Raw genomic sequence first — 14,882 nt, 5'->3', positions numbered from 1 at the left:
TATGTTTGTTTATCACTGAAAATATATTCCAGAGCCAAGAGACCGACGTTTGGTGGAAAGGCGTAAATTTGTTACATTTGCACGAACGACTCAAACGCCTGCTGGTCGGCGTCGAGGTGGGCCTCATCCAGATATACGTATCTTCGACCTCTGTGTCTTCACTCGACTGCGTTACGGTTAGAGATGCTATGGAGCGACACGTCACCACTGCGCATCGGGTATTTGTTATCAGGTATGTATTCAAAAGTTGTTGATTTAAGATTAACCGTACAATATAAATACGAATATTAATCGGCTTATGAATGGAATTGTATAATCTTTAAAATCTTTCTTTAGCAAATAATTATATTCATACAATTTTTTTTACTCCAACGTCACCAATGTTTACGACTTTACATCTCGAAATATTCATAAAAAATAACCTTTTAATTGTCGTTAACATATAAAAACAGTGAAATGATCGGGGTTTGAGAAAATTGTGTAAAAATAATATAATTCCTTTTTAAATAAAGTTCTGAAATCTCAAGTTACTTTATTTAATTTTAGTAGACATTTTAGTAGTCGGCGTTATGGGTCTGCTATATATATTACCACAAAAAAAAAAATAAGATTAACAAATATGTAAAGATTTGATTAGATAAGTATATTGCGAACAATATTACAAAGAGAAATAAAATCATGTAGACGTTTAATGGTATAAGAATGCTAATAAGCATCTCTTTGGACATCCAAAGATATCCTTATTAGCTATTAGAATTTGGAAATTCCTATTTCCAAGCTAAGAGTTAACCAGTTCTACTGTCACTAAGAAAGGTCGTCTAGCATTTTGTTAAACTAAAGACTGCTATTATATTATTATATTTGATTTGACTAAGTGAAATTCATACAGTAATATTCATATTTGATTCAAATTTACTAAAACAATATCTCCATTATTATTCTCATAGCGTTGGCCGTTTACTTCTGGAATCAAATCCACAATCGCAAAATTGCTGGACAAATATCAACTTCGACCGTCCTACGTTCCATAGACCGAGACGTGATACTAACGGTACGTTCACCATATTATTTATTCAATATTTTATAGTGAATATCAACTCTGTTCTTTCTTAAGCTAAAATTAAATAGATACATATATTTTATAAGATAAAATTTCATTTCTAATACAGCTCAAGACGACTCATTTCCCTGGAAGGCGCTTGTCACTGACATGTCCTGCTACACATTACAAGTGAGACCGGGAACAGAACGTTCTGGAAGGGAAAAATCAATGTCAGGACTTCGGTCTCAGTTGAAACCGTCACGGGTGCTTGTACCGCAAACCGTGCTGGAATCCAATACAACGAGTATCACTGTGTCAGTGGTCACTAAGAACTTAATAATCAAGACCGGTAAGAAAAGTGACCCAAGACCGAAACGCCACGACCACAACCGGGATGAAGATGTGAGTGAACAATATATATAGTCCGACGTAACGTAGATAGAAGATCAGTCTATTTAACTTCTTATCTGAATTACAAGTGATCTATAATACTTTATTTAAATTGAGATTGATAAAATCCTGGAATAGAGAACAGTAACAATAGCCGCGTTTAGTCATACTTTCTTGTGGTAGTAAGTGTGACACTTCCTGCCAAATGTTACTAGTTCAAGATTGGTTTAAGACATTTAACTATTATTAATGCGAATGTAACTCCACTCCACTTGAACCCCAAGGAAAGCTAGTATTTATACCAAACATTTGAAGACACACAAAAAGGATGCACGCAGTTCGTGTACTATATATACTGTAAAACGTAAAAACGTAACGCAAAGTTATATTTAAATCTGATTTATATTCGGGAACAGAATGCACAAAAAACTTCATTTCTGATTTTATTTTGTATTTTTCTGACTCTTGTTTCACAACATATTAAATAATAACATGCCCTATAAAATATTATCTAGTAATTTAACCTCGACGTATAAGACATACAATCATTATTGTTTTAGAAGACGAAGTACTTCATGACGGGGTCCGATTTCAAACCTTCATCCTTGAAGGAATTTATTCGCGGTCCGGCAAAGTAAGTAATGTTTAAAATGAATGCATATAGTGGTGATTATTTACTAATTTAAACGTCTTTTTTTTAAATTTGCAGGCGAGGTAAACTCAGTCCCGAGGTAAGCTAAATCTTTTTATTATATTTTTTTAAAGTTTTGTTTATTCTATGTTTGAATGTATTAGAGTAACGTGTTAATTTAGAACTGATAACAAAGTTTTGATGAGGTTTATTATTTTTTATAACAGCCAGGACCATCGGAGCCAAATCCGGACTCACCACCAGACCCCGCCAATGTCACAACCGGTCCAATCATCTCGTTAGGTGTCCACCTCCACGCCGACACTCCTCCAATCATCGTCAGGCTGGAACAAGATCAGGTGAGTTTCATATCGTTAATAACATCATCTCCCTATCTAATACCATCACCCTAGTTATAAAAGTTTTTAATTTGGGCTAGATCATAACATCATTGTCGGTTTTACACGGAAACGACTTTACCTACAACTTTTTTCTAGACAATAATTATGGGGGTGATTAACGATAAGTTTAACAATGTTGTATCTTCTTCTTTCGAATGTCAAATCAATTATGTTAGAAAGAGATATATCTGTGTTTAATTAAAAACTTTCTAAGCAACGTTTATAAAATAATTCATCAATTACTACAGCAAAAATAACGAAACAAAATCCCATAGAAAACTATCCTATAAAATTATCTTATTAAGTACATCATATACATTATACATCGTATACATTATTCAGGCCAACTTTATATTCCGTAAAATTATGCCAGCGAGTTCCTTGTCACGGAAGCTGCATGTACCTTTATGCTTATTTTGTATATAATAGAAAGTTCTTATATATGTATTCATCATTAGGCAATCCGTAAGACATGACTATAACATTTTAGGTTCAAACCGTGGCCATTGCAATGCACTGCTTCGCCCATATAATGTCACTGCTTCGTAGACCACCTGTGACAGTTAAACCAAGAGTGTCTTCATTTGGGAGCACAAAGAGATCACTTACAAGGTAAGTAAGCTTGAGTGAAATATTTTAGCTTCTTAGACAGGTGTGTAAATAGCATTCCTACATTGTATTTTAGAATAATGAGTCTTATCATAAACCAATATTAATTTACATTTTTATAATTACATTTTTAAAGAAATCCTATTTTTTAATCACACGTGCGATATTGTAATAGCGTGGTAGAATAAGCACAAAATCTTCTTAAAATCACACCTCAGCGGAGACCTTAGCTCAGCAGTGGGATGTGTACAGATTGATATCTTGAGTTGACTGATTTAAAATTATACATTGTACGATGTTGGTGGTGGAATACTACATTTCTGTAAAAGTCTATAAGATATGAGCAATACTATTATAAAAATTGTATAAATTCTATTTATGTATTTAGTTTACAGGCTGGCAACATTTTGTAGTCAGTTTTCAAAAACATTTTTTTTTGTTATTATAATTATTGTATATTTTTGACAATACATAAAATATCGTATTTGATTTTGCGGACTAATTATTTGTTATTTTTTATTAAATTTGGTAAAGGTTTATTGTATTCTTAATTTTATAGACTATAGAAATAAATAAAATAGAAGCCTAACTTAAATACAACGTTTCACATTTTATATAAGTATTCAGTAGTAAGTTTAAATTAAAACGAAAACAATTAGTGCTTTGTCTTTTGTCTTCAAAACTGATAAAAAGCCCATAATTAATTTTAAGGTTTTTATATTGTGTTCGAATATACAGTTTGGTCTTGATTAACATCAGTTATGAAAATCATCATTGGACAAAAAATATAAAAACTTATATTTTTTTGATAACAGCTTACCGAGTAGGTTAGTAGGTTCTAATCGTTACCAATAAATATAATATATGATAAAAAGGGTTATTTTTCGGGAGAATGAAATTAGGTTGGAAAATTGAGAGAATACGCACTCTCATTTCCCTCTCTCTACCATAGCAAAAATATTTATCTTTGCAGATCAATATCCGAACTCGAACCAAGACCGAGTGTATCCGAAGAGACTCCGAGCGAAAACCCTTCCGAGCAGCTGATTAGCATATTCGAAGCAAAAGATCTTAATACTCCAGGTGACATTAATACAATTATACATGTTTTTCCCGTTTTGTAAATATACAAACAAAAAAGGATACATTAATAAAACAACCCTCCGCTAAAATTTACTCTTTCTAAAAATTAAATATTTGAAAATAAAATGTTACAAAAGATAAGCATATTTTAGATTTATATATTTATTGCTTTTTGTTAATTGCCCTTCTACGTCATACACAAACAGTTCTTGATTAATATTCTCGTATATTTCTTTAAATTTTATTACTTTTACACATATATTTTAATTCTAAAGTTCTAATAATGACTTGGCCGACATGTACATTAAATACCATACATTAATTCTTCAGGATCTCAACCAAAGATATCATGTAAATTTAATATTTGGTGTATTTGTCTGTTTGTGTATCTTCCAATTGGAATTGGCTTTCCATATATCATTGTTATTAGCATAAGCACAGTATTAAGTTTTTATATAACAAACATAATCTTTCCAGATGACGCCTTGACGACGTTCTTTTGGTTTCAATGGGTGGTGAGTCGTGCAGCGCTCCTGATTTCTTCGTCTCATGTGAAGCTGGCATTTGATTTAGAAGACGCCATGGTAACTGTCGATGTTCAAGAAAAATACAACCAGCTCAAGATGAAAATAGCATCGGCTTCAGTGCGACACTATAGACGGTATTGTACTCAAAATATTTTTAACAGTTACATTATAATGTGTATTAAGTCATTTTTATTTGTTCACTAATTGAAAAAAAATCTACTGATATTATTTTCAGCACGAGCAACACTGAGTGGGTGCCTGGTGTGTTGGGTGGCCGTGTACTTGAAATTCGCGAACCAACTCATGCAAATGCTGGTTACCAATTCTTCACAGTCACGGTCACTCAGGCCCTGTAAGATATATTACAGTTCTTTTATTCTAAGTTTTTTTTAATCTAAAAGCTAGGCGTACCGGCATATGGACCACCTGATGTCAAGAGATCGCCACCGCCCAAAGAAATTGGCGCTGTTAGAAATATCTACTCTCCCCCACTTTGCCAACGCCACCAACCCTGGGAACCAAGACGTTATGTCCTTTGTTCCTGTAGTTATACTGGCTCATTCACCCTTCAAACCGGAAAACAACATTACCAAATATTGCTGCTTGGCGGCAGAATATTTGATGAGTGGGTGGTACCTACCCAAAAGGGCTTACACAAGCCTTATCACCAACTTCGTACGATTAATTTCACGACTTTGATTGAATAGATTTTGGGCAAAGTTGTTACAAAATTGTTGTTGTACACAGTCAAATGATAATTGTTGAGATATGTCGAATAAGTTATGAGACATTTTTGTCGAATTGAGAACCGAATATTATTACTACTATCTTATTCTGTTAACAGGATAGAAGACTTGCCCGATCACTGGAGAGATGACTTACATCCCAAACTAATAGAATACAACATCTTAAATGTAAGTATTTATTGTAATTATATATGTTATTAGCAGGTTTGATGACACTTTGCTAAAAGGCTGACATCGTACCAATGTTCACATTTCTATAATATATATTATTAATGTACCTTATATATCTGCAGAATGTGGACACCATGTGGGAAGTGTACGGAACACTCGCACCTCTAGAGGCCGTGCTTCAGCCAGATATATTGGATAATATAATAACCTGGGTGTACGAACTAACACCGCATACAGCTTGCTCGCTGCAGACTCGGCAAATGAAGTATGTTACATATTTATATATTTTAATGAAATATATCATGACATTACAAATAACTCCTTTACGTAACCACAACAACACCGAACATCGTTTTTTTAAATTTGATTTAGTAAGCCGCATAAAAAAAACTTTATTCCAACGAATGAACTTAATATGAGATATAATTGAGTTCAATCTGTATGTTTCTCAAATAGACGGGAGGCGTGGCAGTGGCCGTTCTTTTACTTCACAGCTGGTGGTCTAAGGCTGCTGTTAACAACTTCTGAGGAGGTCGAAAGTGATGACGACGACACGATAACGCTAGTAGTATGTATATTTAATTATTTACAACAATATTTACCGTATTTATAGAATATATTAATGTGATTTATTTTTACAGTTAGGCAAAATCACCATCAGCCCGCACCCGGAAAACCCGATTTGCAGGTATCCTTATGATTAAGAGATAGTTACAAAAATATTTACACATATCTCTTACTTCGTAATTGATTTGTTAATTAAACGAATTACTTTGTGCTAATAGAAATATTATATCTCCAGACAATCGGTCAGTACAAGTTCAGATAACACCTGGACGGCTCTATGTCCAAGTTTGGACAGTCGTCAATACGAAGTGTTGGTACGACATGTAGCAATAAGTTCGGCCAAGTTCAGTCAACTCGTTAATCAGGAGGTAACTATCACGTTTATTGCATCCCTAACGAATCATAATAAAATTTAAATCAAGGAACATGATATTTAAGAATAAATGAATAAACGGCATTTGAAATGTTTTTTATGTAACTTATTTTTGTTATTGTGAAAAATAACCCACAATACAGTTAATATTTATTAAATAAATGTCGGTGATTCAAATATTATTTTCATTTCATGGTATTTATTGACTAACAAAAATAAACAAATAATGATATATACCTACTTGTCACCCGAATAGTCTATTTGTTGCCTTTGCTATATTAATATGTAAAATAGTTAGTATCAGGAAAAATAACGATTTATTGCTATGAAAGTATGTATGTATGTATGCAAAGTAATTATAAATAATCTTTACAGGTAACAGAGTCGCAAATCTTGAAAGGCACCGGTCTTGAAAATCCCGCTCTAAAATGGAGTCAGCCGGTTGTTTCACCAGTTATTACTCCAATTCTTCACTCGTGAGTGGAATCACACAAATAACGATCTTCTCCTGCAATATTATTTTTTAAGTAATACAAAGATATAAATAAAGTAATGGACGGAAGCTTAGAATAAATTATTATTTTTACAGCGTTGATATAGGTTGCATACTAGCGCCAGCGATTTTTAGCTGTGGTGGACTGGCTAGCGGGCCCGCGGCGGAACTTAACCTGCTGTCAGACTGCTCGATAGAGATTGGGATGCAGAATCTTGAGCTGGTGCGAATCTTTGCAGAGGAACTGAAGCCTGTTTTTAGACAAAGGTAAAAAACTTATTCGAGTTTATTATAATTTCTCGATTCTTCATATTACTTATAAACTCTATAAATATGACTTCCTATAACCTATAAGACGTTGACAAACAAAGTTAAAATGACAACTAATATACTTTTCACACTCCTAAAAAAGAATATGTGTTTTTGATTGTCATGAAAGATACGCGATGCTCGTTTAGGGAACTTGTATTTACTTATTATATATAATTGTTCATGATAGGCAACTTTGTTTTCGGATCGTTCCTCTCAATAATAATAATATACATAATATTATATAATAATTTTAGACGCAGAGGTTCATTCCTTCTCGATGAAGAAAACGTTACATGTCCATATGTTTTACATGATGGAAATTTGCAACCAGATGAATCTTCTCCAAATGTCATTGAACAGACGTCCCCAAAAATTCAAAGTAAGTATTTGCATAATTTGTAAGAAGAATAATAAAATAAATATTTGTTTAAAATAATAAACTAAATTTTCATCCTATGGGACGGCTAACCCAATAGGAATAAGATTAAATGCAAGTGAATGGCTTTTCGAGACCCTTACTTATCTCGCATTTGAGCTGTTACTAAGAACTAAATTGTATGTAAATCTTATATTTGCCTGATCGTTTGTATTGGGTTATCGTCTGCAACATATGAACTAACTATTAAACTACTACCGTCAGCAATATCTTAAAATATATATGTAAATCCCATTATCTTACAGAAGCACCTAAAAGAAATACAGAAATAAATCGACCTTGTTTGATTGACTCTGGTGTCGAAACAACTACGTCCCACTCTACTTATAAAAAGGGTCGTAAACTCATACCTATCAAGAAATTAGTCGCCAAACCTTGCTTCGATTTTACGTGAGTTAATTTTCGATTTTAATTTGATGTAACAAATTGAAAATTAAATAAATTTAATTTATATTTATCTTGAACCAAAAAATATATCTGAAATATTTTATATGGTGTATAGAATAATTTAAATTGACTTTTTTAGACTGTGTCTGATAGGCTCTCGAAAGCTTAACAATATTTTTTTCGTGTATAGTTTTACATTTGGTCCCATTAATACAATTCCTATCGATCTGCACACGTTATTTTTAAATAAAACGGACCCTCGCTATTTATCGTATTACTGTACAACATTACTACTGTACACTACCTATTTTCTACACATTTAATAAAAAAAAAAAATTATACGTTTGAGATTGTGTTTTCACATGTGCGTCAAAATTGTCAGGGCAAACCCTTCCGATTATTTGGAAGTATTCGTGACAACGGGAGTTATTGACATATCCCTCTACGTAAGGGATGATAATTCCCGAGAAGTGCGAGATTTACGTCCTCCGGTCGGCGTATATAAAAAACGTGCACCCAAAGAACCCCGGATAAGGGTATGACAATTCAAATTTCTATAGAAAAATTACGTCTTTTATAACTGTTGCTTGCTTGAGTTCTAGTTCGCATGAGACAATAGATATTTTTTTAAATATATATTTTTTTTCAGGTTGTAATTGATGATAAAAATGAATCGAGAATGGATGATGATAGAGTTTCAATGACCACGAGCAGAAGTCTCACTGAGAATATTCGAAATGTGGACATCGGAAAGACTAAATTAGATGAAAAAGTAAGAAAGCTCTCAATGTTTTCTTGTTTCTAATTTAATAATCTACCGTTATTTCGATATTACTGAATCCAAATACTAGATATCAGAAAAAAATTAAACAACGTATCTTTTCGATTGCTTAAACAAAAATGTTCTGTCCTGTTTTCCATTTTTTTAATATCATTATTACCGATCTGCCTACAATGTTCTTAAATAACAAATCAATTCGGTCGTCATAATCTTTCCTTCGTTAGAAAACAGACCGTCCCTAAAATAAATCTTTCTATATAATTATTTATATCTTATATGTTAAAATATGCCTTTGAGTTTTCATTATTTTGCGAGAAGATAACCAATTCTCAATTTTTTAGCATACTCTGCCATTAGCAAGGCATGCTACAGGAAATTTGCCATTAATTCACGCGACTCTCCACCAACCCAATTTATATTATTGGAACCGGAGGAAACAGAAAACCGTTCAGGTACGTGTTATTTAATTAAATATTAATATATTGTCACCCTTAATTATCATTTTAAATTATATTTTAAAATTAACTCATATTTGTATTGTAGATATATACTTAATCAATTATAGATAGGTAACAATTGCCAAATAATAAAAATATTATTGTATGTTATAAAATAGATTACATACAAAAGTATCGTCGCAAATATGATTTCTTTATTTATGAGCCAAGTCTAAATTAACAAGACTGATCGGCTTATACTATGGTTTGCTATTCTAAACTAACTCCTATCATTGTAATAGAGTAAATTAAATTTAAAAAAAAAACAATATGCTTCAGCGCCATTAAGATAGATACAATCAAATTTTCTTCTCACAACTGTGCTTATGTATATTTTCTAAACCAACTTTATAAAAACTCAACTTGCCCAATAATACATCACAACATCTAGACACGCGGTAGCGTGTCAGCCAACTTCAAGTAAAAGAACTGGCGAGCAGCATATGACATAACATCAAGCAATCAGTTCTACTCATTACTCAACAACGAGACGAAATCGTCGTTGGACAAACGCGCCCGCGTGTGAATGACTTCGTGACCAGTACATGCCTCAACGCTGTTTCTTTTTTTCTCCTGCGGGAAAGTTTTCGGCTTCCTCGCCAAACAACGTTGTAGGCATTTTTGGAGCTAATGCTCATTTTTAACTTACTATAATAGTGTTATATGAAGACACTCAAAAACTTAAGCAATGTGTTTCAGGCTTAAATGGTTTTCACTTAGTGTTAGTAAAATTCATCTAGCTTCTAAATTTTCAGGTATCGCTATTCAATGCCTGGGTAGGTCTTGGGGTTGGTCAGCAAGAGGATCAATGGAATTCCCCGATACTTGACACTACAAAAGGGACGCCGGATCCCGTCACAGACATACCACCAACACTTGCGACCGCGCGCGTTGATTTATCATTAGGTATATTTAAATATTAAATAAAACTATAGAACTGCTGGTTAATATCATTTTTTACATATTTACTATTTTGTATTCAAATTTAGAAGGATTGACAACATTGGGCGAGCCAAGCGCCAGAGGCGTTGTGCAATTGGATGTCGAAAGACCACTTATGTTTGAAGTATGCACAGATAGACTTCGAAGAATCAAAGGCATTGTGGATCTGGTAAATGTAACAAAAGTTCATTTGTAATGTTCATTAATAATAAGAAATCAATTAAATTAAATATATTTCAACACAGGTTAAGAGACACATAACAACGAAAGATACAGTTTGTGAAGAAACAGAGGAAATATCGAATCCATTTTTGTATAATGTTCGACGCAATTTGGGTTCGTATCTGATCAAAAAATTAGTTGTTTTATTTTATATCCTAATAATCGTTCCAGTTTCAAAACTAAGTTATCGTTTTTTTTTGCTTTCATAGTTGGTCACCGAATCGAGTGCGTAATAATACAAACGAATCAATTAGCCATACGTGGCTCGGAAGGCGTTGTGGGGTGCGATGCCGTGCGGATACAGCTGGCAGCTTGCGAGCGACCCGACATGTTGACCTTCCGAAGCCTGATCACTGCAGCAGTACTAACAGCTGGATCTGAGGAGGACAAGCGACATATTATTTTACAACCGCTCATGGCTGGGTGAGGATGTTTTGGATTATAACAAATCTATGTAACGATTCTAAAATATAAATAATATTTTATCTTTATCTTGAAATATATACTGCCAAGCCGGGAAATAACTGACATTAATAACAACTAACAAATAAAATTTCAACAAAAATAGTATTTTGAAAATGTTTTTTAATTCAAAGAGATCTAACACGTGCGGCAAATATATTAAGCTCCAATAATTTTAACTGATGCTGTAATTTTATAAATTCAAAGGATTTTATTCGAAGCAAATTGGGAGGCTTGGAGGATAGAAGAAGGGGGTTCAGATCTTCTCGTTCCAACTCTGCGAGTTGGTGTAGACTTAGACAAGATAATCTTCGACTTAAGACCGGCAGATTTGGCTACTGCAGTCCGATTATACGAAACCGTGAAAGAAATACTTGGATGGGTAAAGGTAAAGGTCTTACTAGACTAAACTTATTTATATAAATAGATTTTTATCTGTAATTAATGTCATACTATATACCTTGCGTGTTAACCTAAGTTTAAGTTACCACAGCTTAAAAATAATTGTGACGCTTATCAGAACATCCAGAATCTACAACTCAACTAATCCTGCGTTATCTTTAGATGACGCCCTCGGCTGATTTTACAGCAAGCAAAGATTCAGATAAGTCAACAATAAATGAGTCGACTGCATTTTCAAACGATCAGGCCTCTTCGGAGTATGATGATGCCAATAACCACTTTTATAAGGATGATTTGCGGTGAGTAATGATTATTCTGTAAATATTTAAAATGCCTACACGATAAACATTGGCAATATCCATCCGTATTAAAAAAAAATTGTGTAATACTCACAATTTATGCTGAAGTTCAGCGCAGTCGATAACTAACTAGAGATGTAATTACGCATAATGCACGGATTCAATTACGAAAAATATCGATGAGAGATAATTCACATATATTATTTTGAATCAAACTGTATTGCTTCGCAACGACTATATATATTTTATTATTAATAGTAAAGGTAATTTATAAAAAAGTACATATTTTTTATCAATAATAATAGTACCTTTCATTAGCAGCCTGTAAATTTCCCACTGCTGGGCTAAGGCCTCCTCTCCCTTTGAGGAGAAATTAGACACACGCAGGTTTACTCACGATGTTTTCCTTCACCGCCGAGCACGAGATGAATTATAAACACAAATTAAGCACATGAAAATTCAGTGGTGCCTGCCTAGGTTTGAACCCGAAATCATCGGTTAAGATGCACGCGTTCTAACCACTGGGCCATCTCGGCTCTCAATATAGTAATAGTACCTTTAGTAAATATAAAATGAATACATGGTTGATTTAGCACTCGTATTGCTGAATATGAATTAAATATTAATATAATATAAAAATAAATAGCTTCGATAACATTGCCAACAGGCGCATCAATTGATTTTATAGACATTCTCATCACAAATATTAATAAATACTATACATTCTTAAATTAAATCATAATGATCATTGATGAACAGCAGTTCGGTGACGCAATATACAAACAGTAATTGTTCACATTAAAGCCGTAATATACTAAAACGACTTTCGTTGATCTTGCTAGCAATTGGCTGATTTCTTGGTAAAGGATTGAATGGATCTTTATTGGGGAATTGATACTTTTATTTATCAAATCATTCATTTGTATACATACTTGATAGTAATCTTATTTCATTTTAGAAGCGGCGCTTTCAAGGTTGTGTCAGGTTGTCATCAGCCATTGGCTTACCAGGTTGCATTACACGGAACTATGTTGACATGGCGGTATCCGCATCCGCGAGCGATCACTCGACTCATCGTCTATCCAGTGCCAGACTTGCAAGTTAGTTCCGTTTATGACTTATAGCATATTCCAGTGGAAGTAGGAAAAAAATTAAACTTACCTTAGATTTACGTATTTCATGCGATTTACTAATAACTATAATATATATATATATATATTTATAATATAACACTATCAATTAACTACTTATCTTCACTTTCATTTTACTTCCAAAATTCCTATAACAGTTTCGTCGACGTTCAAAACGCAATTTTTTCGCAAATCTTCCCGACTAAACAATGACATCGCGTCAATTTCATGTCAAATGTTATTTATTTACTCTTTATTTATTTTTTATTAATTATTAATTTATATTGTAGGACGACGAAATCGAATGTGTGTTAGAGTTGTACTGTCCAATGTTGGTGCGCTGGGAGCCGCAGACGTATTTCAAGCTGCCGATAAAGGAATCAATAGAGATGCTTCTTAGTTCATCACCGAGTGGTACGTGAACGTCACGATAGACGATAAAATTAACTTATTTTTAAATATATTTATGCTTAAATGTGAGAATCGAACTCAGCACGCGCCGAATGATTGTATTGGCTACTCGGATAAGGTAGGTGGTGTACTATTTAATTATTTTGTTCACATACAACCGCATCGGTGACATGACTAAGAGATTCTGATTTTCTTATTGCACATATCATGGATAGCCACTATATGCCGATAGTGGAGGAAGCCGGTGAGGAATTACATGAGTTCCTAAGAATAGTCGTAACAGTAATTGCTGTTTTATTTATAAAACATTATATTACGTGTAAATACTTTCTTCTAAAACTATAACTATTAAAACGGTTATAACAAGCGTTTTATTATTGTTATAGACATATATTTTTAATATTATTTTAGACGTAGCGATAATCCTTATTACTTGGTTATTATTAATTATTATATTCTTGCTTTTCAGAGGCAGTGTTTGCGATATTGTGGCGGATACGAACATGCTCTGAATCGGATCATAAACTACCATTTCACTTTGAGGCCAGAAAATTTATGCCACGAGAAGATCCATTAGTAAGGAATTTAATGATTTTTTCAAAATACCTCTTGTAATAATGGCTATAAAGAGATTAACATCTTTGATCCCTTCGTAATAATTAGTGAAATAGAAATGTTCAAATTATTCATATTCCTAATAATAATTGCAATGTGTAATTGTAAAATCTACTTATATTTTCTTAAGTTAACCGAAATCAATACAAATAAATAAAATTTAAGTGTCTCTCCGTGGTTTCAAAATGATTGCATCTATTAAGTTGATAAAGTTATTTTTAAGTTCCCGAAATCAATTCTCCGATAGCGGTAAAAATTACATCTGCTTATATTTAGATTATTATAGGCAGCATTCTACTTTAATGTTAGACTTTGCATCAGAGTCGATTGAGAGCTACGTAAAGTTTACGTACATATATTTTTACTGCTTTTACGCAGTAGTTGCTGTTTATATCTAATCTTTCGATTGAAAAGGCTAAGGCTTTATGATTTTAATGTTTTTCACCGTTTTCTCAATAGACAGCCGAGACTCCACCCTCTAAAGACTACTCCAAGAGGTCGTATAACGTGACAGCTGATCAAATGTCGGGGGTATTACGTGTGGATTCTTACTTCGGACCGTTGTTCCTGCCTAGAAACCGCGTCGCTGTGCGGCTGGCTGCTATGGAGATACATGCGCACAATGATAATACTATCATACCTAGGTAGGTTGTTATGGAAAAATTAAACTAGCTAAATCGCTACTAAGAAACCAAACCCGACTGTAGTTCTCTTTTTTATCAAGAGATTATTTGGAATTGAAACTCGAAAGTGTAATAATCGTACTGAAAATTACGATGGTATTTTTTTTTATTTACATTTGTACACAGGCAGTCATCTCAAATTGTTGAGGGTTACTATGCTTCCCGACCACATGTGCGGAATCATCGGATCCTAACGCTGCGCGCGCGCGACTTCGCCATACACTGCGTGTTCGGTTCTACCACGAAACTACTTCTCGAAACATATCTCTC

The 14,882-nt window shown here is 33.4% G+C and overlaps 1 protein-coding gene across 2 annotated transcripts in view; it reads left to right on the top strand.

Annotated features, from left to right (window-relative positions):
- The window catches only part of LOC125075812 (vacuolar protein sorting-associated protein 13B), a 49,378-nt gene that overhangs the window by 15,012 nt on the left and 19,484 nt on the right, over positions 1 to 14,882 (top strand). For both annotated transcript variants that reach the window (XM_047687584.1, XM_047687583.1), the window contains exons 21-53: positions 33 to 232; positions 948 to 1,051; positions 1,170 to 1,444; positions 1,993 to 2,066; positions 2,142 to 2,163; positions 2,291 to 2,422; positions 2,955 to 3,076; positions 4,047 to 4,156; positions 4,634 to 4,817; positions 4,919 to 5,035; positions 5,528 to 5,597; positions 5,723 to 5,865; positions 6,057 to 6,168; positions 6,242 to 6,288; positions 6,403 to 6,535; positions 6,916 to 7,016; positions 7,130 to 7,300; positions 7,600 to 7,724; positions 8,027 to 8,171; positions 8,551 to 8,704; positions 8,818 to 8,940; positions 9,291 to 9,401; positions 10,202 to 10,352; positions 10,436 to 10,557; positions 10,634 to 10,724; positions 10,820 to 11,033; positions 11,280 to 11,460; positions 11,637 to 11,773; positions 12,732 to 12,873; positions 13,194 to 13,317; positions 13,784 to 13,890; positions 14,389 to 14,573; positions 14,739 to 14,882. In XM_047687584.1, the coding sequence (XP_047543540.1) occupies positions 33 to 232; positions 948 to 1,051; positions 1,170 to 1,444; positions 1,993 to 2,066; positions 2,142 to 2,163; positions 2,291 to 2,422; positions 2,955 to 3,076; positions 4,047 to 4,156; positions 4,634 to 4,817; positions 4,919 to 5,035; positions 5,528 to 5,597; positions 5,723 to 5,865; positions 6,057 to 6,168; positions 6,242 to 6,288; positions 6,403 to 6,535; positions 6,916 to 7,016; positions 7,130 to 7,300; positions 7,600 to 7,724; positions 8,027 to 8,171; positions 8,551 to 8,704; positions 8,818 to 8,940; positions 9,291 to 9,401; positions 10,202 to 10,352; positions 10,436 to 10,557; positions 10,634 to 10,724; positions 10,820 to 11,033; positions 11,280 to 11,460; positions 11,637 to 11,773; positions 12,732 to 12,873; positions 13,194 to 13,317; positions 13,784 to 13,890; positions 14,389 to 14,573; positions 14,739 to 14,882 (4,373 nt within the window). The remainder of the gene's footprint in view (positions 1 to 32; positions 233 to 947; positions 1,052 to 1,169; positions 1,445 to 1,992; positions 2,067 to 2,141; positions 2,164 to 2,290; positions 2,423 to 2,954; positions 3,077 to 4,046; positions 4,157 to 4,633; positions 4,818 to 4,918; positions 5,036 to 5,527; positions 5,598 to 5,722; positions 5,866 to 6,056; positions 6,169 to 6,241; positions 6,289 to 6,402; positions 6,536 to 6,915; positions 7,017 to 7,129; positions 7,301 to 7,599; positions 7,725 to 8,026; positions 8,172 to 8,550; positions 8,705 to 8,817; positions 8,941 to 9,290; positions 9,402 to 10,201; positions 10,353 to 10,435; positions 10,558 to 10,633; positions 10,725 to 10,819; positions 11,034 to 11,279; positions 11,461 to 11,636; positions 11,774 to 12,731; positions 12,874 to 13,193; positions 13,318 to 13,783; positions 13,891 to 14,388; positions 14,574 to 14,738) is intronic.

The sequence above is a fragment of the Vanessa atalanta genome, chromosome Z (assembly GCF_905147765.1).
Source record: "Vanessa atalanta chromosome Z, ilVanAtal1.2, whole genome shotgun sequence".
Taxonomy (NCBI): Eukaryota; Metazoa; Arthropoda; class Insecta; order Lepidoptera; family Nymphalidae; genus Vanessa; species Vanessa atalanta.
Note: the sequence above shows the minus strand (reverse complement) of the source record. Positions and strands in the feature narration are given on the sequence as shown.